The following is a 24,925-nucleotide window of genomic DNA, read 5'->3' on the forward strand; positions in this document are numbered from 1 at the left end:
GTTTTCCAGCGTTTTAGCAGTCTCTGGGATTTCCTGCAGTGCTTGTTGAGGCACATTCGTATTTTTTATTTCTGTGGCAATTCAGAAACTGGGTCAATTTATTTTGTCATCTCTTCACTCTCTCCACATATTTTTCTTTATTACTTCTTCTATTTTACCTTTAGAAGTCAGTCATGGTTTCTTTGTAAAATGTTGCTGGTTTTTCTAATTGGCATATACGGAAGAGATGACTTTTCAAGGATAACATGAACAGTGGGTATAATTTCTGGACTAAAATACCCGCCTCCTACGTGCTACATGGGGGCTGCCAGGCTGAGGGGCGTAGGCCTACCATGTGGTGGGGAGGGCCGCATTTTGGTGACGTGACAGATGCGCATTTGGTCAGAGCATGGAGAGAGGCAGGTGGCAGAGGACTACTTGCTTTCTCTCTGCAAGCATTTATGTGGCCAACTGCAGCCAAAACGTTGAGGACCACTACTTTGAATAGTTGGAGTCCAGCTTGTTCTGTTCTTTTAGTTATGAAAATTCACGATCTGCTTCATTTTCTGTATCACAGGCTTCAGGGTCAGACATTAGGATAATTTAAATAACTAAAAATACAGGCTGGGACGGAAACAGGATTCAGGAAGAGGGCAGAAGCATTAACAGCTCCTGAATCTGGCAGAGCTTCCCAGTGAGGCAAAAGGCAAAGGATGAGTGTGCTTCACGAAGTGGTGGTTTGTTTTTTCTGGCTTCGCCCAGATACTGCCTGTTTCCCTAAACACCCATCCTCTCCATAAATCAGAAGGGATTTGCATAACTTCTCCTGCTTGTGCTGTACGTGTGTCACTCATCGTTGCACTTCTCTGCATTACCAGAGGCATCATTTTCTGGCAGTTAGTGACTAAGTGGAAGTTTTGCTCCTGATGGCACTGACTCATCCTGGCAAGGGTTTACCAGCCTGTGGTCTGGGTGTCGTCTACCTCTGCCAGGGAGACTCAGAACCAAGCAGGCAGCTGCATGATTGAAAAAAGGGAAGAGCATCACCGGATTAGATCAGGAAGGATTTAGAAATCAATAGGAGAAGCAATAGAAGGCTGAGAGTAATGTGGTGCTAGATGAAGAAAGGACATTGTTTCAGGAGTGTCTGTCTAGTTCTCATATTCAATAGCAAAGAATAATTTCTGTGAGCTGTTATAACACGTTTCTGCTAAATCTTTCTTGTTATTCCTACCTGACCCAATGTTGTTTTTCAAGACAGAGCAACTAAGGCATGTCAACTTTGCAGTAATTTCTTTTTTTTTTTTTAAGCACTGTTCTTTTTCTAATGTCTAAAACATCGAATGGCCTTACAATAATACAGGATGACAAAACCTTCAGTCGTACCCTTTTGCAACAGCATCACCACCACTGAATGTATTGAAAGGCAAAGAGCAGCCAAGGCTGTCTTTTCTGATACATGTGTCATGCCTATCAGCTGGATGCCCAGTCAGAGCCCAGCCTTGCGGTGTTCTGCAAGGGCAGCTACGGGTGCTGAATGCATACACAACTTGACGAACAGATGGGATTTGCACATGAAAATTAGTGAGGCTCATATTACCAGATTTATAAATGAGAGACTGCGCTCTCCTTAATTTTTTATGGTGCGTGCGTTATTTGTTTGTTTTTTTTTTTTATTTTAAGAGATTTTAAAGAGATGGGCAGAAGTTTCTTTGTTTTATTAAAATAGATTTTTGTCTTGGACACCATGATATTATTTATGCAAACGTTGGTTATGGAGCACAAAATACCTCCTTAAAGGTGAACGGCAAAAGTTCTGTACTCACGTGAAAGGACAAAAATTCTTGAAAATTGCTTGTTTCTTTTGCTCAGAGGCAGAAATTCTTAGGCCAGTGTTTCTCCTGTATCAGGTCTGTAATTCATCTTTAAATGAGTATGCAGACAATACTGTTTTGTGTTGTTGATCAAACACTAACAGGGCAAGGATTTGCTATGCTGACTCTTAGTTGGGACAGATTTAGCTATTCAGCTGTCATTTTATGATCCATTCCTGCAATCTATTCCCTGTATGGGGTACTGGAAATATGCTCCACATAATGTCTATTTTTATTTTTCACAAACATACTTACTTTATAGAGAAATTCATACAAAGCCTTTCTTGCATATTAAATAACTTGGGGTAATGATTTCTTTTCCTTAGTTGTTTCCATGAGCATTTTTGTTTGCTGCTGGCAGATGGTCCTGGAAACTGCAGTGCTGAAGTACTGCACAAAAGGTTAATAGGAAAGGCTAAATCCTTATCCTGTTTAAATTATTGTAAAAGTCATCCATGGGTGCCCAATTTCTCTATATTCATTAGGACTAGGATTTGATGAGCGCCATAAATATTGTTGCATACCTGCAAATTGCAGTTAGGAGTTGAAAGAACGTATAAGCATACGAGGTTATTTCCAAAAATGATCTTACAACTATTTTGAGGCTCAGCCATCTCTTTTTTTCCTTTCAGTTCATGCTTATGCTGCATTGTTTATCTTAACCAGCTGTTTGTCTTCTCTCTGTCCTTTTTTTGTGTGAGATGTCTAGCAGCTGGGACTTGAGGCTTTGGACTGAATTCTTAAGGGTACTCCTCAAAAACTATGTGCTGCTTTTGTCCATCCAAGGCAGCTTTTATCGTTCGGGTTTTTAACTAACATTCTAAGCAAAGACCTATTAATGCCTCATGTAACATGTTTACTGAATGTTGCCCTAATTATTTTTTCCTCTGTCTTCCAGAAAAGACTTTAAAAAATAAAGTTTAATTAGAGAGGTTGATTAAATTAGCTTGATTTGCTTTGGTTGTCTAAGACTGTATATGCCAAAGTGAATTTGTCTGAAGCAGGCAGCAAGTAAGTTTTAGCCTGGATTAACAATAAGTGTTTATATTCTTCGTTTTACTGATTTTGCAGCTATATAACAGGCCAGCACTCATATCTGCATGAAAACACGTGGGGTATGCTCTTTTAAGATGCATCAGATCATATATAAGCTGCTCCAGAAAAGCCATGTGTATTAAGATAGAAAATAACTACAAGAATAACACTAACTTGGCACTCTAAGTGCATTTTGCATGTGTAGGAAGAGCAAACCTCATTTGTTGCCCTATTGTACGAAAAGGGCAGTTGCAATAGTGCCAATGAAGTGAAGAATTCAGGAGACTTAGAGCATGGAGGGATTATGAGATAAGAGAGCCCTTCTTGGCTGAAGCACATGCATGGAGACTCACTATGCAGCGGTGGGGATGATAAACCCTGGAGGCAGCAGTAATTGCTCCCCTGGGGAAGCACGCCTTCTACCTCTGGCTCAGGGGAGTGGAGTGCCTGTCGTGCTCCTGCCAAGGCCACAGACGGGTGCTGGGATTTGGCTGAAAGTCTGACTAGCTCTTGCTGAATATTTGCATCACTGTAACATTTTTACTGGGTGTTGTGCTTAATTTCATTGCTGATAGCCTGAGTTGAAGCTGATGCTCGCCGATGTGAGAGTTGTGATACTGAGGCTACCACGGGGTACAGCCCAGAGGATCCCGTTGTGTGAGGGAGGGAAATCCTGGGTGAGCATTGACAGGGAAGGGGTAGCTGGGGAGCACAGGGAGGCTGGTCTGTGCTTACCCATGCCGCTCAGGGGTCCTTTAGAGCCACATGTGCTGCAGCAGGGACACTCAACTGTCTGCACTGTCATCTGCTAACCTCAAGCCAGTTGTGACCCCAGTGTAACAAAATCAGGGAGCTACACAGGTATCTGAGCCTCAACAGGGACCGGAAACAGTGCTTAGATCTCATTTATTGGAGGGAGGGGAGAGGGGGAGTGTTTGAAATAAAAGCTAAAGAAAGAGCAGCAGGCTCAGAGATGGGTGAGCAATGCTTGTGGGAAGCTTGTGCCTGAGCAGAACTCCTTTTGTTGTCCTGCTGGCTTTGCTGGAGCTGCTCTCGGGCTCTCTGGAGGGATAGATAATACAGATGATATGATTTATCATGTCAGTGCATACTTAGAGAATCCTTAATCTGCGGATTATTGTCATAATCGTTTGTAATGGTTTTTCTGAGCCATTGCAGACTATCATATTATGGCAAGTTTGCTTCCTAATACTTGTAATATATTTTACGCTTCACATAGTGTAGTCTGTATCAACAGTAAATAAGCAACTAGAAGAATCTCCTGACAAAATCAGTGAAGTCTTGTTGAGTTCAGAGCAGTCTCTTTTAATCTCAGATTCTCTTTTTTTAAACAAAATCTTTGTGATCTGTATTTCAGATTGCCTCTGCTTATTTCTTTACATGCTTTTAATGCCATATAGCAATTAACTAAGCCAGGTGAATAGATGGTATCTTTTCAGAATACATAAAAAAGATCTCTGCAGCTAAATGCGCTGTCTTCAAGTGTATTTGATTTTTACAGTGGGAGTCCTGACATCATCTTAACAATAGCTATAGAACATCTGTCCCAACAAGCACCTACATTGCATTGTAATGTTGTGTCATGCCATGTGGTGCACCTGGTGATAGCAACTGCTGTGTGGACTAGAATGAGCTCTAACTCTAGCTGGCCAAGCATGACTGCCTGCCACCTCTTGTGCCACAGGGACCTTGTTAGCCGTTGGCATAAGCCGGGGGGGGCAGGCACTGTGCTCTGGGGAGAACTGAAATAGTTTTTAAGGGTCTAGTCTAGTGCATGAAGATGGTAAACGTGTCTCATTCTCTGTGAACTTGATATGTACTACCCATGATACATTGGTGAAGTTAGTTCAGGGGGAGTAAAATCTGGAAAATGTTCCCTAACTTACAGTTTTGTGCCTGAGCTCCCTGAGTATCTTTCTTTGATGTGTCTGGAGAATATGATAATTATAGGAAGTAAAAAGAATGGAAGATCTAATATACATGATCTTCAGCTCCTGCCTACAGGTCTCTAGTTACCTAGCCTTGCTGGTTTTTATTTTCTTTACCATACATGTTTTGTTGGAGGTTTTTTGTGGGCATTATTTTTATATTATTTGTTTGCATTCTGCTCAGTACTTGATATGCCCTTGCCTGTGGAAACTGCTGGTATGGGAAGTATGCGTTACCTTGTTTTAAACACTTGTGAAGCTACAGCAAAACATTTGCAACTCGGCTGATGAACATACCATTCATGGGGTTTGACATCTTTTCTCTTTGTCTTTACTTATATGTTTTGAGCAATACATCTTTATTTTGTGTAGTATCATTTTAACAACATGCCCTCACTTGTACTTCATGGGCTGAAATAACAGAAAGAAGCAGAAATGACAATAGCATCAGCTCCAGAGAAGCCAGTAAGAACAGAGTGGGCCAAACTGTGTTCATCTTTCATGAACAAATGACTCCCTGAGTCTTGATCAAGTTAAGTCTGAACCAAACTCTTTTCTTCATCTACATCAAAAACATATGCCTTACTTTAAGTAGAAGAACATGCACAGTGAGAAACATAGAAGTTTTACATGAGATAAGCAGAAAAAGTTAATCACAGCAATTTCTGTCTGGTATCTATCATAGGCTTATTAGGAGAGGGCAAAAAAGTAGAAGCAGGAGAGCATAAAGCTCTCTGAATCACTACCTCCCTCTCCCCAGCTGCCCTCTTCACTTTGCAGGCCTTAAGCTGATGTTCTAGTAGAGTATAACGGTTTAAGAACTATCAAGAAAGAATACTGTAATTATGCATGGAAAATATGTCTAAGGAGGTATCTTAATAGTACTTGCTACCATACAGAGACAGACAGAGGGGAAGTGCATGTGCATCAATTAGCGAGCACAGGATGTGTGAGAAGGAATTTTAAATAATCCTTTTTATAAAAATAATGTGACATACTTATTTTAGACAATACAACATATGCATTTGTAAGAGTGTTGGAAGACCCTGGAAAAAGGCCCCTTCCTTTATTACTTTTATTTGGAAAACTAATAAATATTTATCTTTCTTCTTTATTAGTTTCAATCTTTCTTATAAAGGTTTTGACCTATTTAGTAAAAATACAATAAAATTTCTGTATGACAGTATCTCCTGCATATTTTTTTACTTGTAGCAAATCAAATGTTTGTTCATACTAATTCTGAAAACATTCATTTTCTTCCTTATTTTTTTTGAAACTATGGCATTATTATTTGTTAACAAGCACCATGTCATATGTCGTTGAGAAACTCTGTGTGACTGCTCACAGTTACTTAAGGTATATGTGCTTGCTTTCATCATAGCAGTCATGTACAGCAGGTTACTTGAGCATTGTAAGCAGGGTACAGGTCAAAGAATAATCAAATCAGTTTGGAATAACTCTGTCAAAAAGAGTCTTTCTCTTATTTAAGGAATGTATTTCTAATATGATGATAGCTATTCTAAAAGAGGTATTGACAGCATGCCTCGACTCTGGACCAGTCATTCAGCTGGAAGTCACACAAGTACAGCCTACGCAACAAGAGACAGAAGTTAATCCAACATAATTTTGTCACCTGGGATTAAGATGGTTTTTCACATCTGCTGTACACCTGTCAAAATCCGTGTAATAAAAAAGTCTAAGTAGGAAAGATTTTTATTTTTTTTTCCTCTCAGACCAAAGGACTATCCATTAACTTTGATGCATACTGATAAACGAAAGATCCAGTTTTCTCAAAGGCATGCAGGCAAAAAGTACGTGAAGTGCAATCTCATCTTTTTCTTGTATGTGCATTTACCACTTTACTGCGTGTACAGCGAGGGCCTGGAAGTAGCCCACTGCATGAGCACCAATTTGATATGACTATTTACATGTTTAGAAAATCAGAGCCGAAAGGTACACTGTCTGTTTGAATAAACAGGTTCATCTGTTCAGTTGTGCAAGAGCAGCATCCTGCAGGAATTAATTAGTTTCTCGGGACATCATAGGTCTTTATAAAAGTGCACAAGGCTTTACTCTGTCTGAAACTGATCAATTACAATGCTTATGTCCAACAGGATGGGTTGACCCCCCTCCACTGTGGAGCAAGAAGTGGCCATGAACAGGTTGTAGAAATGCTGCTGGATCGTGGTGCCCCTATTCTTTCCAAAACCAAGGTAACTGGCACTGTTTTCTGTGGGGATAATCCTTGTACTTTTTTTTCTTTTTTATGTAATTTTGCGTGTCTCATATTTAAGGATTTGACAATAACTTTCCTATTTCGTAGCTATTTAAAGTAACTGTGTGGGAGATCTCCAAAGTGAATGCCGTATGTAGCGCACGTCTGCATATGTAAAATGTGTTAAATTGAGATACACAAGAAAAGGTTTCTGTGCCAACCAAAAAGGCACGTATGGTAACCCTAGCCCTCAGAATTTCAGTAGCTGAAAATCTCTGGATCTATCCTGGAATAAATATATGGTGATTACAGTGTATCTTCAGCTTGCACCAAATTACCCTAAGGCTAAACTAGAGATAAGAGATAAAAATAGAGCAATGTCTCTTTGCAGAGACAGCTCATATTTCCTTAGGACTTAGCCTGATTACCACTTTCTCCACTTTCTCTCTCTCTACAGTTTATCATGCGAAATTCTTCATGGGAATTTCAAGTCACCTGTGCCATGGTGCGCAGGTTGCCTTAGACCTAAGGGTTGGCATTAAAGCGTGCACTTGCCAGAACTCTTCTGGTGGTGGTCTCTGCTGTGCCATTATTGCTAAGTTTAAATGTCAGTGCAGCAGCCTGTTTTGTAGCACTACTACAACCCATGACTTTCCCAGTCAGGGTTGACATTTGGGTTGTGCAGTTTGTTGAGGTACGTTCCCAAGATAACTTTCCACTACGTTTTTTTCTTGCAGTCTGTAAGCAATGTATTTCCAACAACATTTCTTGTTTCCTTCTGTTATTTCTTTTCTCTCTTCTGTCATCCTGTCCTATCCTGTCTCAGCGCCCTTCTATATTCTGCTTTTCTCCTCCGCCTTCTTTGGGTTTTTCCCCCCCCTTACTGGAATATATTTAGCATTTGTTTGGGGAGGTTGGCACCAGCTTTCCTCTGCTCAGTGAGTCACTGGCAAGTGCTGTCATGGGTAATCTGACAGACAGGATCCACCCATCCTCTGCTTGTGGAGTTTCCATGGACTCCCACAGCCCTGACTTACAAACTTCACGAGCAGCGGGAGACAGCAAGGGGCTGTCTAGGAGCCCCTTGGGGCACCTATCCACACCACTGCCACTCTCAGAGCCTAGAGCTCGTACTCCAGGGGGTAAGGCTTTTCCACCCTCTCTTGTAGCTCAATGAATTACTTAAAGTAGAAACAAAACAAAACAAAACAAGAAACCAACCATAAACACCACCGCTTTGGTTTCTACCATCATAAATTAGAACCTCTTCTAAGGAGCTACATTTCTTGGTCGCGTGGATTTCGTATTGTCAGATGTTATCCCTAAACTTAAGCTGCTGTTCAAGGCCTGTGGGTTTTGTATTTGTTCCTGTTCCTGAGGAGATTCACACGGCCTGGCCCAGAGTTCACTAGCCAAAATCAGGCAGATGAGAACATGGGATAGTGGGTTTGAAATAGGCTGAAAGACACTTTTTGGACATTGACCTGCAGAGGCTTATATAAACACCTTCAGCAAAATGAAGCCTCCTCTCTTAAAGAGGGAAACTATGTTATGTGTTAAAAAGTGAACAAAAGAAAGCCCAGAGCTTCCTGAGTTTCCCTCTGATATGTTAATTCTGATGTTTTCAGAAGGTAAGCTATGAAGTAGCAGTACCGCTGAATGACATAAATGAATCCATTCATTTGGCACTAAACTATAGTACTGTCCTCTGCAAAAATATGTGGCTCTGTTCTCTTCAAATTAAGTCATATATTATTGGAAATAGGGCACATCTTTGAAAGAATTTGAAATTCACAAAGTTTTCTCATGTTATATAAAAGTCTTTCAGAAGAATAACCAGACTGCAGTTTGATAGCTGTTTCCTGCTAGAGATTTTGTGTAGCGCTAACCCTTTCTCGCCCTGCAAAAACCTTAGATTTATTTTCAGGGGAGGCAATGACTAATGGATTATCTGGGGTTTTCTACAAGCAAAAGGAAAACCGAATTCTAGTCCTGAGTATGCCAGTGATTTTCTGTGTGAGAAATGACATCTCCGTCTATCAATGTCCATCTTTTTTTAATTACTGTTTTTCCAGGCTTTTTTGGCTCTTTTCCTTTTTAGTCTTCCCCCCATCCCCCAGAGTAAATGGCACTTCCCCTGATTAAATTCTTTTGACACAGCTACAAAATAAGCTGTGTATCACTGTTAATTTTATGCTTGCCTAGTGAGGCATTTGATACTCTATTTCATCTCTGTGGTCCTCTTCTGGTTTTGGGGTTTTATTTGTTGTTTTTTTAAGGTATTGTGTGACCGACAACATCTTTGATTAATCTTGAACTTCTTCACCTTTTAATATTTTCTTAGCAATCTTCATAAAAAAGGTAGTATAACAGTGTTTATTAGTAGCTCCGTCTTGAAGTACCAAATCAGTTCTTACGGTCATTAGTGGATTGTCTCTCACAACATGGATACGGGACAGGAGAACGTTGTTATATGTAATATTTTTATGTTAAAAGTGGGAAGACAAAGGCATTGAAATATTAACTGATGTTTAAGATTGCAGAGTATCTTCCACTGCAACAAACTTAAGAGCAAGCCTGGTTTAGGTCGTAACAAAAGACAATATTCCAATTATGCTTTTTCTTCACCAACTTCTTTAGGATCCAGCCTTGTCTCTTGGTCTTTTGTATAAAATCTGGCCAGTTGCTGCACTTTTCTCATCCATGACAGATTTTTGTCAAGCATCTTGCTGATTTTCCCAAATTGATGTGTGGCTGCTCTGCTTCTTCCCTTCTTTTCCATCAATGTCAGCCTCTTTCATAAAAGTCTCTCCTGTAAGGGAGTCCCGTGTCATCTTCTCAATTTCTTGCTCCATTAGTAAGTGTGGTTTATTGGCTCTTATTGTGAAGAATGACACATTTCACCTAAAGGATCTCTCTTATAAAAGTGGAACAGAAGGGTATATAAAGTTTCATGATTTCTTATTATCACCTAAAAAGCATCATCAGTTAAAAACTGTTATCAGGAGGGCTTGGTAACTGGGAGAAATTAATCTTTTTTTTATTATTATTCTACTGTTTAACTACACTAGAAGACAGTGAAAATATTTAAAATGCATTGCAAATTCAAGCTTCCATGCAGATAATTGCTGTTGTAGCCTTTGGGAATGGGAGAGAGGCTTATCCAAAGCCAACAGAAATCACAAGTGAGGAACCCATGAGATAATCTTACTTGAAAGATGTAACTGTGTCCAAGAATGTCTGCTTCTCAGCACTGAATGTAAACTGCTTTCAAATTCTGACAGTATTAGCCTGTTTGCTTTCACCATCCTTCTTCCATGTCACTTCTAAAAATTATTTCACTGTGTATTTCCACCTTTATTTTGAATGTTTGTCACTGCTGTTATGATATGGCCATGGGAAGGGAGAAGAAAGAAATCATCTGTTTCAGAAAGCCTGAGATCTCCACCGGTTTTATGTTGCTACTTTGCCTTTGCTATCTGTGGTCACATGAGGGCACTACATCTGTAAGCAAGAGTTGCAGTTTCTTCATGATGGCAAACATTGCCTACTGTCAGTCAATTTTAGATTATATGCTATTATGTGTTACCAGAATAGCTCCTGCACTTGCATCTAATTTTGACGTTAGAAGGACTAAGTTAAAAAAAAAACAAAACAACAACAACAAAAAAAACCCCAAACGAATGGAAGAAGGTGTGTTGAGGTTTATCTAAGGAGCTCATGTCCCTTCTTTCATTCTGGCATATTTTTTAATCTTGTGTCATGAAATAGGGTCAGTCCTTTAAAGTTCTAAGAATTATTTCTCTTGTGTTTTTACTCTGGAAATGTAATACACATTGGCAGCTTGTTGATTAACTATTGTATGCAGTGTAAGAAACAGTTCTTGATACAAGTTTGGTTCCTAAACGTGAATCTCTCAGGTGTTTCCCTGATGAAACAGAGTTTTACCACTGCCGCTGGTAGGTCACATCATGGTGGCCTCATTCAGATTTTTTTAGCCGAGTTGCACTTGAAACTTTTGCTGTTGTACCAATGTTGGCTGGGAAGAATGGTCTCCACAGGTGTGTGATGTGATGCAAGGCATGTGTACAACCCAAATTCATAAAAACACTGGTGGAGGGATGAGGGAAGATTGCAGTAATGCTCTGAGCTGCTCTCTCATGCCTGCTATATGCAGGCTACATTAGAGTGGTGACTTTAATGCAGTTTTTGGGAACAGCAACTATTAGAAGTCACGAAGTTATGTTCTTCACATAATTCATTTGACTCAAGCAACTTATCTAAGTTATGCTGGCTGAAATAAACTACCTTTGGAGCATTGCTGCTATGGTATGACTTTTTTTAAGGTAGAACTGCCTACAAGCTCTAACCAAACAAGCTCCAAATTCGACGTGGTTTTTGCTAGAGTAACTTGTTGTTACACTGAACGTGTTAAGTTTAATTTGGGTGCTCTCTGGGCTTGTAAAATTCTTCATACAACAAACGTTCTAAGAACAACGCAGAGGAGTTTCATTTCTCTGAGCATCCTATAACCCATCAGTGTTGGGTCTTTTTGTTCACAGAATGGTTTGTCTCCGTTGCACATGGCAACACAAGGAGATCATCTAAACTGTGTTCAGCTTCTGATTCAGCACAACGTGCCTGTAGATGATGTCACTAATGACTATCTGACTGCGCTGCATGTTGCCGCCCACTGTGGCCACTACAAAGTTGCCAAGGTTCTCTTGGACAAGAAAGCTAATCCTAATGCCAAAGCGCTGGTGAGTACACAGTGGGTTCCTATTCACAGCTAAACATGCTTCCAAAGTTGTAGTGAGACTTATTTGAGAGTTATTTTCTGCCTGCTGGTGGTTGACAGTGAGGATATTGTTGTATTGCTGCAGTCCAAGAGAGGATGCTCGAGGTTCAAAGTGTTAGTAATGTATCATGCAACCAGAGCAGACCTTTGCTTGTGGACAATCAACAGTGATTTACGAATTTCTAGTGTAACTAGAGCACTTCTGCCTCCTGGTAGCTTGTTGTTATTCTGAATACATGAAGCAGCTGCAGACGTAACTGCTGTAGTTTTTGGGATGGAGATAATTCTCATTTTCTAAGTGTTTGTAAAGAGAAAATAATCAGCAATGCTTAAAACTGAGAGAATTTTTATTAGCTCTCAATGATGTGAAACAGTAGAAAGTACAAATGAGTAACATAATGAATATTTGTGGTATTTTATAATTATGTCAATGGAGTCATATGCCTTTCCTCAGCAAGGAAATCTGTTAATGCAGTTAAACTGCATACAAACTGAATGCATTAATGCATTTTGATCAAAATTTTACTTGCATTCTGTTGTTTTTAAAATGCCTTTTTGATTTGTTCTTCAATAGCTTTGAAATAAATTTACGTTCTGGCATTAAGTGGGTTGACTTGTGGTTTCACAGCCTGACGCTACTAACGCATTCAATTCCTGAAATGTTATGTGAGCTCTTGAAACCTTCACAAGCCAGGTGGGACTGGCTCTCTTGAAAACAGCACAGGCTCCACAGATTTCCTTCTCTCAGCCCCTCTGGTTTTTTGTGTCAGATCAACCTGTTGTCAGGTGTCTTTGGGCAAGGTATTATGATATATGGGGCTTGTTCACTATAACCAGCAAGGGGGGAGGCTTGTATGCCTGTAATATTTATTTTCACCTTCTGAAATAATCAAACCATCATCAGGTTTAGCTTGTTGGGGCTGCTGGCAGTGGCCTCTCATTGGTCTGGTAACCTAGCCACGAGTTTCATTTTCCCTGAAGTCTTTCAGTGTTTCCTTTTATTCTGTCCTAATCCCCACTCAGGATGATTAAGTAAAAGGAGACTGAGTGCAGTATCTGGAGCTTGAGCTCCCTCTTCCCTGAAACACATCTGAGCTTACCCTGGACATTGTCTAATGCTAAGGGGAGAGTTGAGAGCTGCTCACACTTAACTGGAGCAGACAATTGCGGTGATCTCAGGTTACAAAAGCATATGATATTCTTTACTATATGGCAGGTACAAAAGCTAATTTTGATCAGATCTGAGGGACCGGTTCTGTCAGCTGTTTTCAGAATTGTTCTGCAAAGGCTTTTTTGATGAATATGCAGAGCGGCATCAGCATTCAGTGCGCTAATGTTGTTATACCAGTCATGGATGCTCTGGACGGTTTATTTTCTTGGTTTACTTGTTTTCTGTTGCATCGTCTGATGCCAAATAAGATGGTAGTTTTAAACTCTGCTGCATGTGCAATTTTTTTAAAGAAGGGGGCAAAATAATTGTAATTACAGTAAACTGGGAGATAATGAATTAAACAAAGAAATTCTAGTAAGAATAGTTTAGAAAAGGATCCAAATGCCAGAGCTGGTAAAGTGCTTTTTTTAATCAGCAGTTCTGAAAAGTCAAAAGAAAACCAAACCAAAAAAACCCCAAACCCCCAAAAACCCTCCAACAACCCCCCCCACCCAGTTAGCAGTGAATAAGCAAAAATGAAGCTTTTGATAGTTTTCTGTGAACTGAGAATTTAAAAAAATAATTTCTTTTTTGGAGTGGGCAATATCTTTCATAACTACATCTGGCTATATGAAATATGTATTTTTTAGAAGTTTTTTCTCTCTTTTACATGAACAATTTAGTGAAACCAAAACAAATCTGGGAGGTGTTTTGTTAGAATAGAGGAATGTTACATGTCAATTCCATGCCCAATTCTACTTTTTAATGACATATATGGTATGAAAAAATACTTTCTTTCTCATTTACAGAATGGTTTCACACCTCTTCACATTGCCTGCAAGAAGAACAGAATAAAAGTAATGGAACTTCTTCTGAAGCACGGTGCATCAATCCAAGCTGTGACTGAGGTAAGAAGTGGTCTTTTCATGTTTGTCTTTGTTTTTCCTATGAAATTCATACTAACTATATAGATTATTTTTTTTATGTATTTCTGAAAAAAACATGTACTACCATTCAAGTCAACAATTATTTTCAACTAGATATTACCAATTAATAAAACTGAATAATAAAGTCTGTTGCCCTAATGGATGACGATACCCAATTGATAAATTTTGAGAATACAGTGGGGATAACAAATGAAGCATAACAGATTTTAAAACAATTTTTTAACAAATTTTTAAAAAGATCTATCGTTTCTGCCCATTTTTGCCTGTAATTTAATGCACAGAAAACAAAATTCATCGTGTTAAGGAGATCAAGGTGAAGACCGCACTCAAGTCCTGTTTTGAAAGGTGGTTTAATTCACAGACCTTGTTTTGGCTTTCCACAGAAATGCTATTCACCCACCATCACAGGTCATCACAAATCAGTTAGACAGAAATCAATATGCTATTGCTTCGGTCAGCATGAGATGGTCTACACCCAGTTATTGGCACAATTTAGTGATTAATTAAGTACCTATGGAAAATTTGGTTTATGCGTATATACTCTACTAAGTTAGGAAGAAGGGTCACATATATGAATGTGACCACTAACAAAGAAGCCAGATTAGGAAATGATAAAAAATTCCATTGATTAAACAAGATACAACTGGGACCAGTTCATCTCCCCAAAATGGAGTTTCATTTGATGCATGAGGTTTTGTTCTAATTATTCAGCAGTACATCATACAGCTCCCTTCCTGGCTTTCAACTGAGCCTGCCCTTGCTACAGCTCATCTACGTCCAGACTAGTTTTTAAAAACCACAGGGATGCAGCTTGCAGAGTCTAGTTTGAAGTCATGTTAGCAAGGGAGAGGCACAAAGAGAATCTTAACAGAAGAGATGCCAATGTCTGTCCTCCATATTAATCAGTCACTGTGGAAGTAGGAAAACTATGTATTCAATTTTATCCCTTTTAAATACAAAGAATTAAAGCAACAGCGATACTTAACTACACTGTCTTGTGTGAGTAAACCAGGTTAACACTCCAATCTGTATCCTCTGAATTGTTTTTTAAAGCAAAAACTTTCCAAAAGCGAGAGCTCTTCCTTTATTTCCTGTTGTTGCTTCACCATGAGCTCATGTGATCTCAAACCACATTTGGCTGCATTTATTGAGATGCATCATGGTACTTTACTCCAGGGCCTGTCTATGCAGTAACAACCTTTCAAGGCAGAATTAGGAGCTGGTACTTAGCATCCATACATAAGCCACTATTGCTCTAGTGAGAAAGAAAGATTGTATCTGGCCATCAAAACAAATTGTCCAGAAAGCTTCACAGTATTCCTCCCCAAAGAAATCTGACAGCAAACAAGTGTTGGTTGCGAGATCTGAATAAACAATGCAATCGCAACAAGAGGAACGCATACCAAATGTCACCAACAGTCATCAATGCACATGAACTCCATATTAATAGTAATATTTATTGCCTTTTCTGTGGAAAATTCTGCTTTCCGGGTAGATTCCATACTTCAGTTTGTACATACTGCACCTTTTCAGCTGCAGGCTTGAGCCTCTGCAGTATGAGTTACTGTTTATGGTCAAATATGACACACATGCATTGTATTTCCTGCAGTCAGTCATTTTAAAAACATTTACTAAATTATGTGAAACAGGGAAAAGAAATTACATACTCAACCAGTTATTCTTTCTTCCTGCTCCTGTTTGCTGTTCTGCATGAGAAAGGAACAAAAGCGTGTTTTCCTCACCTCCTGGGACTTGTGTACATTTATGGGGAAGCTGCCTAAATCAGGGGATTTCTAGAGATCCACTGAGGTTTCTTCTTCTCCTGGTGGCAAAACTCCCTTCTGCAGCCTCTGGCTGACTGTTGCTACAGCTGTGCAGAAGCAGCTGTGAAGAGGCTTTAGGGTAATGCTACTTGGAGAAATATTAACTATTGATTGGATCTCTAAAGCAAAATCCTTGAGGTCGTGCCCTGCTAAATGACTGCTCCTTTTTTCCCCCTCCCCTTCTCCTTCTCTCGCTTTCTCTTCAGTTGGTCTTTTGTATCTTGTATAAGGGCAGCGGTGCAGATTTGTGATGGTGGTGGTGTGCCACAAGGTCCTGAGGGAAGGGCCCACGTCATCTGTGTCTGTGCCTTTCTGGCTGGATGCCACAGTTCGGAATTTCCTTTCTCCTAGAGAAACAGTGGGGATGGAGCTCACCGCTGAGTTCAATAGGCCTTTGTGTTCACCCAAAAGCAACTGGATTTGGTGGGGACAATGGACACTGCATCTTTTTTGCATTAGCTAAATGTTCCAGAAAGTCTTGTCTTTGTACCAGGAATACTTTTACCCATTTTCATATTTTTTTTCTGGTCCAAAATGATATTTAGCACAAACTTAGGGAAGAAATCTTGCTTAGCTATAGTTGATTTTAGTTGATAAAGAGTTACTGAATTCCTAGAATGTTTTTATGTTTGCTCATGAATCGTGCTCATAGGTGTTTCTAGTTCTGTGTGCTCATTAGTTTAAGCATGTGTATATGTTTCTGAGAAGATATGATGCTGTCAGAAAAGCTTGGGTTTGCTTACTTTAGAATAATTTCTTTTTTCCCTATTGCGGTCTTGTAAAGGAGTATGGAAGTAGGTGTTTAAGTTTGATTTTGGTTTAATTTTCAGTCGGGCCTAACTCCAATCCATGTTGCTGCCTTCATGGGACATGTAAATATTGTATCGCAGCTAATGCATCATGGAGCATCACCAAACACTACCAATGTGGTGAGTAACAGGTTCCTTTTCAGCATGACAGAATTATGAACGCATCATAATATCTGGGAACAGCACTGTTGTGAAGTGCCTGATTCTGGTGTTCGCCATCCACCTCCGTAACAGTCCTGGCTCCTACTGGAGTCTTGGGAAAGTGCAGCCTGCTGACTCCTACTTGCGAGATGCTTGACAGGTTGAGGAAACCTCAAAAGAGGCTGACCTTAAGCCGACTCTATTCTCTTTATTTTCTGAAGTAAAGAATGAGAACATACTGTACCTTCTCATATGTAATTTTTGAGATGTATACTTGACTGTTGAGCGCTGTTTTCCCAGGACCCCGGGGGCCTACCATTTAAGGGAAGTTCTGCTGTTATCAACAGATTGCAGCAGATTGTCGGGACATATTGCCTGTGTCCATACAGCCGTACAAGTGCGCTTTTCTACTGGATGTGCACTGTGTGCCCTAAGGCGCCCAGGGCATGTGTAAGAACTGAAGTCGTTGTCAGATGGATATTTGAAAGTTGGGAAATGGGAGGAAAGTAGAAGCTGGTTGATTCTCTTTAACAGTTTGGCTTCAAAGTCTCTCTTGCACCTTCCGTACACAGGTGCAGTTAGAAGACAGTCTTTTGTTAAAGTCTTCATCAGCTAATTCTATTAGATTTTATAAAAATGCAGCACCATTTCTAAATTAGCGGGTGTTTGTATCTAAAGATATATTGGTGTCCAAAAATGTAGAAAGCAGTTTCCCCTCCTGAATTAATTCTGGTTTCCTTGAATTTGTATTTCATGAAGTCCATGAAGCCTTAGATTAATGTACTCAGTAATGATTTATTTTTTTTTCCCTTGTCCACTCATCTTGGGGCTTGTCAGATAACAAATGATAATGGGGGCATAGGGCATAGCAGGAGGAATGCCAAAAGTATGTGTATCTGAATATACTAAATTTGAAATAAATTTTTTGTTTGACTAAGTTAGACTCTATTTAAAAGCATGTCATTTTTAACACTGTTAGTAAAAGCCTAGTAAACACAAAAAATGCACAGTGTCTTTTCAGCAAAAGACTAGTGACAAAGGCACTATTGTGTTGGGAAACTGACCCTAAAATAAATTGCTTTGTAGCATACAGCTAAGAGGTCAAATATTGACTTAATCTCCCATCTTACTCACAGACAACTGCTACAAAATGTTCTGGTGGAGATTATTCTGAACTGGGTCACCAGTATTTTTGCATTTATGAAATATGTTGGGGTTTGATTTTCCTGCAGTGTGTTTTTAATGACTTTTTTTCTTTTTTTTTTTTTTTTTTTTTTTTTTTTTTTTTTTTCTGCTGCTGCTGCATGCTAGAGAGGAGAAACGGCGCTGCACATGGCTGCCAGAGCTGGCCAAACAGAGGTTGTTCGATACCTGGTACAAAATGGAGCTCAGGTGGAGGCTAAAGCTAAGGTAAGGTGGAGGTCCAGGTATAATAACCCCAGATTATCTATATTTAACAAAGCAAGTAATCACATTCATCTTGCATGTGTCTTTTGGGAAGAGAAAGGGAGATGAAGCCAAGGGCCTTGGTGTAATGACAACTGGTATTTTGTTACATACTCTCTTACTGTAGTCATGAGTGATCTGTATGTAAGAGAGAAGACAGGAGATTTCAAGTTGGTACCGTACCTGTTTTTTCATCAACTTCTAATATAAACTATTTGGTGTTTAAAGAGTTTTGTTTTGGGTTGGGAAGCAAGGAGGGGGACGAATGCCTCCAATCTGCTTTTATTTCTGCAAAACTGTAAACCTGTTGTGTCCCCTGTCATGTCCCTAAAGCATCAGCCTGTATGCATTCAAAAATAGTTATACTTCTAAAGAACATCTCCTAAAGTAAGGAGACACACAGTAAGGGGAGGTCGCATAGGGCTGGAAAGAAGGAACAGACCCTATAGAAAAAATTGCAATTAGGGAAGGTAGGGGGGAAGGAAAAAGAAATGGTCAAGAGCCACTGAAGAAACATACAAAATTATGGAAATAAGAGAGTTGCAGGAAACAGACAGGGAAGGAGATAAATGGGTGCAATAAATAGCAGTCTTAATAGTTAAAACCAGGAAAACTTTTTTCCAAATAGTGATTAAATGAATACAATTTTTAAAGAAATCTTTTTTTCACGGTGAAGTTATGTTTAAATTGTCTCACAAATTAAGTAGGTATTCTTATTCGTAACTTTATAAGGAACTCTGACTAAATATTTATAGCAGATACATTTCATATCTGCAAGCGATCTGACAAGAGAAGTCAATCATGTGGTCTGTAAATCTGCGATGACAGCCTTGAAAGTGAACAGCTCACGCTCAGAAGCACAGTAATGCAAATATTTTCTAAATAACTTCACACAATGAATTAATTTGTGCAAACTGCCATTGCCTGTGATCAATTTGTTATCACAAATAACTAAATACAAGTAATAGATTATACACCAGTGCTAACATCAGCCATGAGAAACTTGTGGGAAACAGGCATAAACTGGAAAGTTTAAGAACCATAAAGGGTCTCTGCCAGTCAGAAGAGAATTTCCCTGTAAAGAAGCAACATTCACATCCTGACAGTGTCTCATCCTGAGTCCCAAAAGTGTAAAATCAGTGTTGTAGGATGGGCATGGGCAAAAGTCTTCCCTAGCAGAGAACACCTCAGAACTCTTCTGCTGCAGGATGTGGGGTAGCAGTGTGCAAAAGGTAGGAAATTCAGCAGGGAAAAACGAGGAGAGAAAGATGTTTGAATTTTGATTTATTGATTTATGAGGAACAGGAAAAAAATAAAGTCATGGTCTTTGTTGGCCATACTGTTGCAATAGTGTGCTTAATCCAAAGATTGTACAACAGAGAATGGGGAGGACAAAAATACAAACCCAAATAACGAATAAGGAAGAAATTATCTATTAGACGCTCAGAACAAGGTCACAAAAAACCACAATATTTTCGCTGAAGGAAAACAAATAAACAGAAGGACTCATAACAGAGCAACCCCTATACTTTGGAGTATTAGGATTATTGTGTTCTGAACGAGCAGTGAGAAAACAACAGTGTATTTCAGCACCATCTTCAATTACATCCACTGTAAAGTTGTCTGCAAAATACCAAACAAATTGTTCACCAGTAAAAAAGCACAAAATATGGTATTTAATGCAAGTTACTTGGTAATAATATGCTAAGCACCTTAGGTTGCTGATTGAGTTGTTAAATGTTGGTGGGAATCATAAAAGAGATCAAAATGTGAGGAACAGAGCTATGCATTTGCTGCATTTTAAGAAAGGTCTTAAATTCAACAGGGAGCTCAATGCACTTTAGTGGCAAAGCAAAGTGAGGCAAATCCAGATTAAGAAAATAGATCAGTTTATTTACGGTTATGGATTATGTACCTGTCTGGAATATTTTGTGATGCATCAACAAAGACAGTTTATTACATGACAAAGAGAAAGCCAGCATGCAATATTCACTAGGTAAGACCTCAGTAGAATTAAGGCTCGTCTGCAATTTTGAAAAGCGATAGAATCTGAGCAAATACTTTCTGTCAAAATATAAGCTGTAGTTTTCTTATGTAGGACCATGTTGTTTTCTTTATGTTTAGGATGACCAAACACCACTGCACATTTCTGCTCGACTGGGAAAAGCAGATATAGTACAGCAGCTGCTACAGCAAGGAGCATCTCCAAATGCAGCGACGACGTCTGGCTACACGCCCCTGCATCTTTCTGCTCGAGAAGGACATGAAGATGTAGCTTCTGTTCTTTTGGATCATGGTGCATCTTTATCTATCATTACCAAGGTAAGGCAGTTGCAAAAGAGAGACCTTCAATAGTAAAATATACCTGTAGCAAGTGCTACTTGTGAACTAAATGCTGCAAGAGTCATATACACATACAAATAATTTAAGAACAAGCTACATTTTGTTAAAAGGGCACAAAGCTTCATGCTTATAGCTCAGAGCCTGACGTATAATATATCCCAGTGATCAGACGTGTTTTTTTGGCATGAAAGGAATGCAGGGCAGAAGTTCCTGATGGAAATTGATAAGCTGTTACCCAGCGTTGTCTTTGGGTTTTTGGTGGTGTGAAGAAAGGAAGTGACTCTTCCCTTTTTACAGTTGTTTTAATGTATATAGGCTTTGCCTTGCAAGAGAAGGCCTCCAGACCTGCCGGGGCAGTTGGGAAGCTGCCTGTACTCAGGACTATGTAAGGGGATGGATGGAAACAACAGTATCCTTGTTGATCAGAGACAAACCTTGCCCTGAAAACGAGTGCACCTGGCTGCTATATAACTGCTTTCTCTTACAGAAAGGATTTACTCCTCTACACGTGGCTGCAAAATATGGGAAAATTGAGGTAGCCAACCTCCTGCTTCAGAAGAACGCATCTCCTGATGCTTCTGGGAAGGTAAGACAGAAGAAGCCACTGCCACTTGCACAGCAAATATCTAAATGCACATAATATTCTAATAATGTCCTTCTATCTACTTACCATTGCACTAGTATCCACAGCCTGGGTTTAACTGGAATGGGTTCCATGCAATATTCCAGTCCTTGTTGGGGCTGCCAAGAGTCAGCAAACTCTTGACGAAAGTGACTTTTATTGTTATTAATTAACAACAAAATTATGTCCTCTCTGTACCCATGCAGGGGAATGGAGACAAACCATTCCCCGACCTTCCTGCCCAGATTATTTACAGTCCTTGTCAGAGTATTCAGGCAGCTGGCTCTGCTCCCCCAGCTCTCATGACAGCGGACAAAGCCCAGTAGGATCTCAAGCTTTTTAAACCAGCCCAGCTTGGATTTTTACAGATCCAAGGGACAGTTTATTTATCCACTGCAGTAAAAGAAAAACATTGCCGAGGGTGTGACCTCAGGGTCAAAATTCCTTACCTGCTCTGTCCTGGCGTTAGCACAGATATATGCTTCTCTGTTCATCTTCCCTTGGAAAAGTGAAAAGGGCTTTCACAGATCAGTAAGGATTTTCAAATCTCTGTTTTATTTTTTGATTCTGAAATTACCAAAGACTCTGGATACCCAAATGAATAACAAATGTGTGTTTTTCACCTTATCTACTCCAATTTTCCAAACTCTTAAGTTTTCCCTGGAGAGAGTCTGTAACAGCACTTGTTTATTCTGCATGTGTTTTAGAGCGGTTTAACACCACTGCATGTAGCTGCACACTACGATAATCAAAAAGTGGCACTCCTACTGTTGGACCAGGGAGCTTCACCTCACGCATCTGCCAAGGTACAAGTACTGGTCACTCTGGGGGAACAATACCTAGGGGGTTTTTTGTCACTTTATTCCCTGTCTACCTCTATTCTTTCTAGACTGTATATGCTTGCAATTACAGGGGTCTCAGTGACCTTGTTTATTAATGTTTCACAACCGCATAAAGCTGTTAGAATAATTCTGCACGCGAATTAAATAGCAGTAAAAAAGCAAATATAGACATAGAAACATTTTAAATCTCTAGTTTCAATAAAGGTCACTCTTGGCAAATACGGAGCCTTGCTTTCACTTGTCCCATCTCCTTGATACCGTCTCCAAGCCAGCCAACTTTATGTCATTGCATCTTAGCGTCTGTGCAGGGCAAGCTTAGAGTTAATGCCTTGCTAAATAGGGGTAGTTCTCCTGTATTGTGCCACAGGATGATTTCTGAGGTGTGATATGTTTCTCAGTACAAAGTATGTAGTTAGTACTGTGCTTCACAATACTTCTACCACAGTGTAAATGTACTGGTGAGAAAATGAAACAACTAGCCACAGCTCTGCTTTGATTGCAATTTACTGTAGGCAAGACAACACAGTCTAAGTTTTCAGGGGATGTGAAAGAATAAACATTTAAATGTGTTCTAGTTCTGAAAGAATGTAGAGAAGTTTAAAGTGTCTATATATTTGTGGATCCTCGTTTTATGTATGGATCAATAATCGATTGGACAGCAGCTGTAAGTAAAACAAGGTGGAAGCATATGTAGGTTCTAGTGGGGTAAATGCAGTGTAAATACCCCATCTGAAATAACCCAGTTATGTTCCTAAAATCACTGCAAAAAAAACACTGTGGAAAAGGGAGAGCTAGCGGAAAAACCAGTATTGTAGACAGACAGGCAGCTCTCCTTGATTGCCTTCCTCTCACACATGACTGAATGCAGCCATAACACCAGAGGCCTTCTGCATGGCTAAAGAAGAGGATGGAGTCTGTCATACGGTAGATCGCAGAGCTTATAGTGCAAAAGAGAGGGAAGTTAAATAAACACGGACAGCCAGCAGCAACGGCACAGTCTAAAATCAATAATGTCGATACTGGCCATCTGCCAGAGCAATGCCCCAGGAGGTGAACTGGAGTGATCTCTGATCTTTCCTACTGCAACACAGCACTCTTAAATGCCACTGTGGGGAAGAAAGGGCCTTCTGAAGGGGATGAGAAGACACTGACCCAGTTTTCACTGAAAGAAACTGCCAGTGGAAGCTGTGCATCCTGCAGGGACAGGGATTGCAGCAGCCACTGCCAAGGGCTCGGGAAGTCCAAACCAAGATGGAGGCACTATAGACTATGGTATAACATTACACAAACTCACGGGTCAGGTCACCTTAGCTTCCCCATCTGTAACAGAACAGTTTTGCGGCTGCCACTTTAGGTCTTCGAGTGCCAGCTGTAAGTCTTCCTAAAAGAATGCATTTGTTAGTATTCTACAGCAAATGAGCCACAGCAACGCTGAGTAGAGCATCAATACTAAATAAAATTAACGGTAGCGTGTTTGTTGCTTTAGGCACCCACTGTGCAGTCATCTGAAAGATGATGTTGGTAACAGGAGATGATTTCCCATTTCTTTTGTAAATGTGGTCTACTAAATAAATGTATTATGACGTATCTCGTCATTGGCACCACGGATAGTTTCATCAGCAGTTGCTTTTTCTCTGACACTCCTGTCTTTAACACTGATTTTAGGATTGGTTCATTAGCCTGGCCCGCAGCATTTCCCTTGAAGAGTGATCGGTGAAAGGGTATGGGAAGTGGCCGTATCAGAGTACAGTGCGGTGATACAAATGGTTATTCTGATGAACCGTTCTTTTTCATTGGCCAAAATTAGACTTGTGCCTAATTTTAATTTGGGATCTGCCTTACAATGCTTCTCTTCATCTCCCCTTTTCCCCAAAGCTTCAGTTTTTCTCTGTCCCTTCATCTTTAACCTTTTTTCCCTTTTTTATCTCTTTTCCCTGGTAGCCAGAATAACCCAATCCCCTTCCTTCCAAATGTCTCGATTCCCTTCTGCATCTATGTGTAGTGACAGAGTGCAGTCCTTGTCATGAGAAGATGCAGACTGAGCTGAATTTCAGCTTTTGTTTTTCATTTCTCTTTTTGCCTTCTGTTGGCAACCTGCTGCTTTCCATTCCACTGAAAGTAACGTGTGCCCATTTCTGAGGAAAAAGCTTAAAAACTGCATTTGTTATTTTACAAAGTATACATGAGCTCCATTTAAAACACGCAGTTCAGCATATACGCAGGAATTCACACATAGTACTTAGGATTTAGTTGGTGCTTACGTGGCAATGGCTGTTTTACGTGTCAGTCTCGTGCAGGAAGTCTAAGGGAGAGGATTCTTTTTGTTTGTCCTGAAGCATTTTATCTTCAATGTGAGAACTCAGTGGCCCTATACTTCCCTTATTAATTGTGGCACTGTGTTTCCCAGGTGTCCTTTTGAAATATCTTAGTATCTAAGGTCTGAACTGAATCCGAATTGAATTTTGAAAGTTACAGAACCTTTTCCATGTGGAGTTAGCGCTGTCTCTTGCGCTTCCAGATTACTATTAAAGCTCTCTTGTAATCATTTCTGTGCCTCTGTGTTTTTATTCTTTGCTCCTACCTGCATCGCCCTGCATCTGTTGTGACCTGCCTTCCCGTATAATCCAGCCCTGCTGCCCCACAGGGCACAGGGAGGAGCCAAGCCAGATGAATGCATTGTGCCTTTAGATAGATTTTCTTGGGCTGTGTAATCTGAGATGCACATGGTACTTATGATACCGTACAAAATGGTTTATGAGCAGAGGGTCTCACCTTTCCAACCTTCTTCCTTAGTCACATGCATATGTGTGCACGTTTGCTATTTGCTTTAAAATGAGGGCTAATACATTTCTAAAAGACAAAGTTCTTGATAAAACAGGCTCGCAATCTGTACCAAAAGCTGGTCATACCTTAGTGTTTTGGTATTTGCATGCTAATCAGTTATTCTTTATA

At 39.9% G+C, this 24,925-nt stretch overlaps 1 protein-coding gene across 1 annotated transcript in view; it reads left to right on the forward strand.

Moving 5' to 3' along the window:
• ANK3 (ankyrin 3, node of Ranvier (ankyrin G)) overlaps window positions 1–24,925 on the forward strand; it is a 209,713-nt gene that overhangs the window by 85,191 nt on the left and 99,597 nt on the right. Inside the window, exons 10-17 of the mRNA XM_009889813.1 lie at window positions 6,952–7,050; window positions 11,615–11,812; window positions 13,810–13,908; window positions 16,601–16,699; window positions 18,032–18,130; window positions 20,291–20,488; window positions 20,997–21,095; window positions 21,839–21,937. Of these exons, the coding sequence (XP_009888115.1) occupies window positions 6,952–7,050; window positions 11,615–11,812; window positions 13,810–13,908; window positions 16,601–16,699; window positions 18,032–18,130; window positions 20,291–20,488; window positions 20,997–21,095; window positions 21,839–21,937 (990 nt within the window). The remainder of the gene's footprint in view (window positions 1–6,951; window positions 7,051–11,614; window positions 11,813–13,809; window positions 13,909–16,600; window positions 16,700–18,031; window positions 18,131–20,290; window positions 20,489–20,996; window positions 21,096–21,838; window positions 21,938–24,925) is intronic.

Source organism: Charadrius vociferus, unplaced genomic scaffold (assembly GCF_000708025.1).
Source record: "Charadrius vociferus isolate BGI_N301 unplaced genomic scaffold, ASM70802v2 scaffold738, whole genome shotgun sequence".
NCBI lineage: Eukaryota > Metazoa > Chordata > Aves > Charadriiformes > Charadriidae > Charadrius > Charadrius vociferus.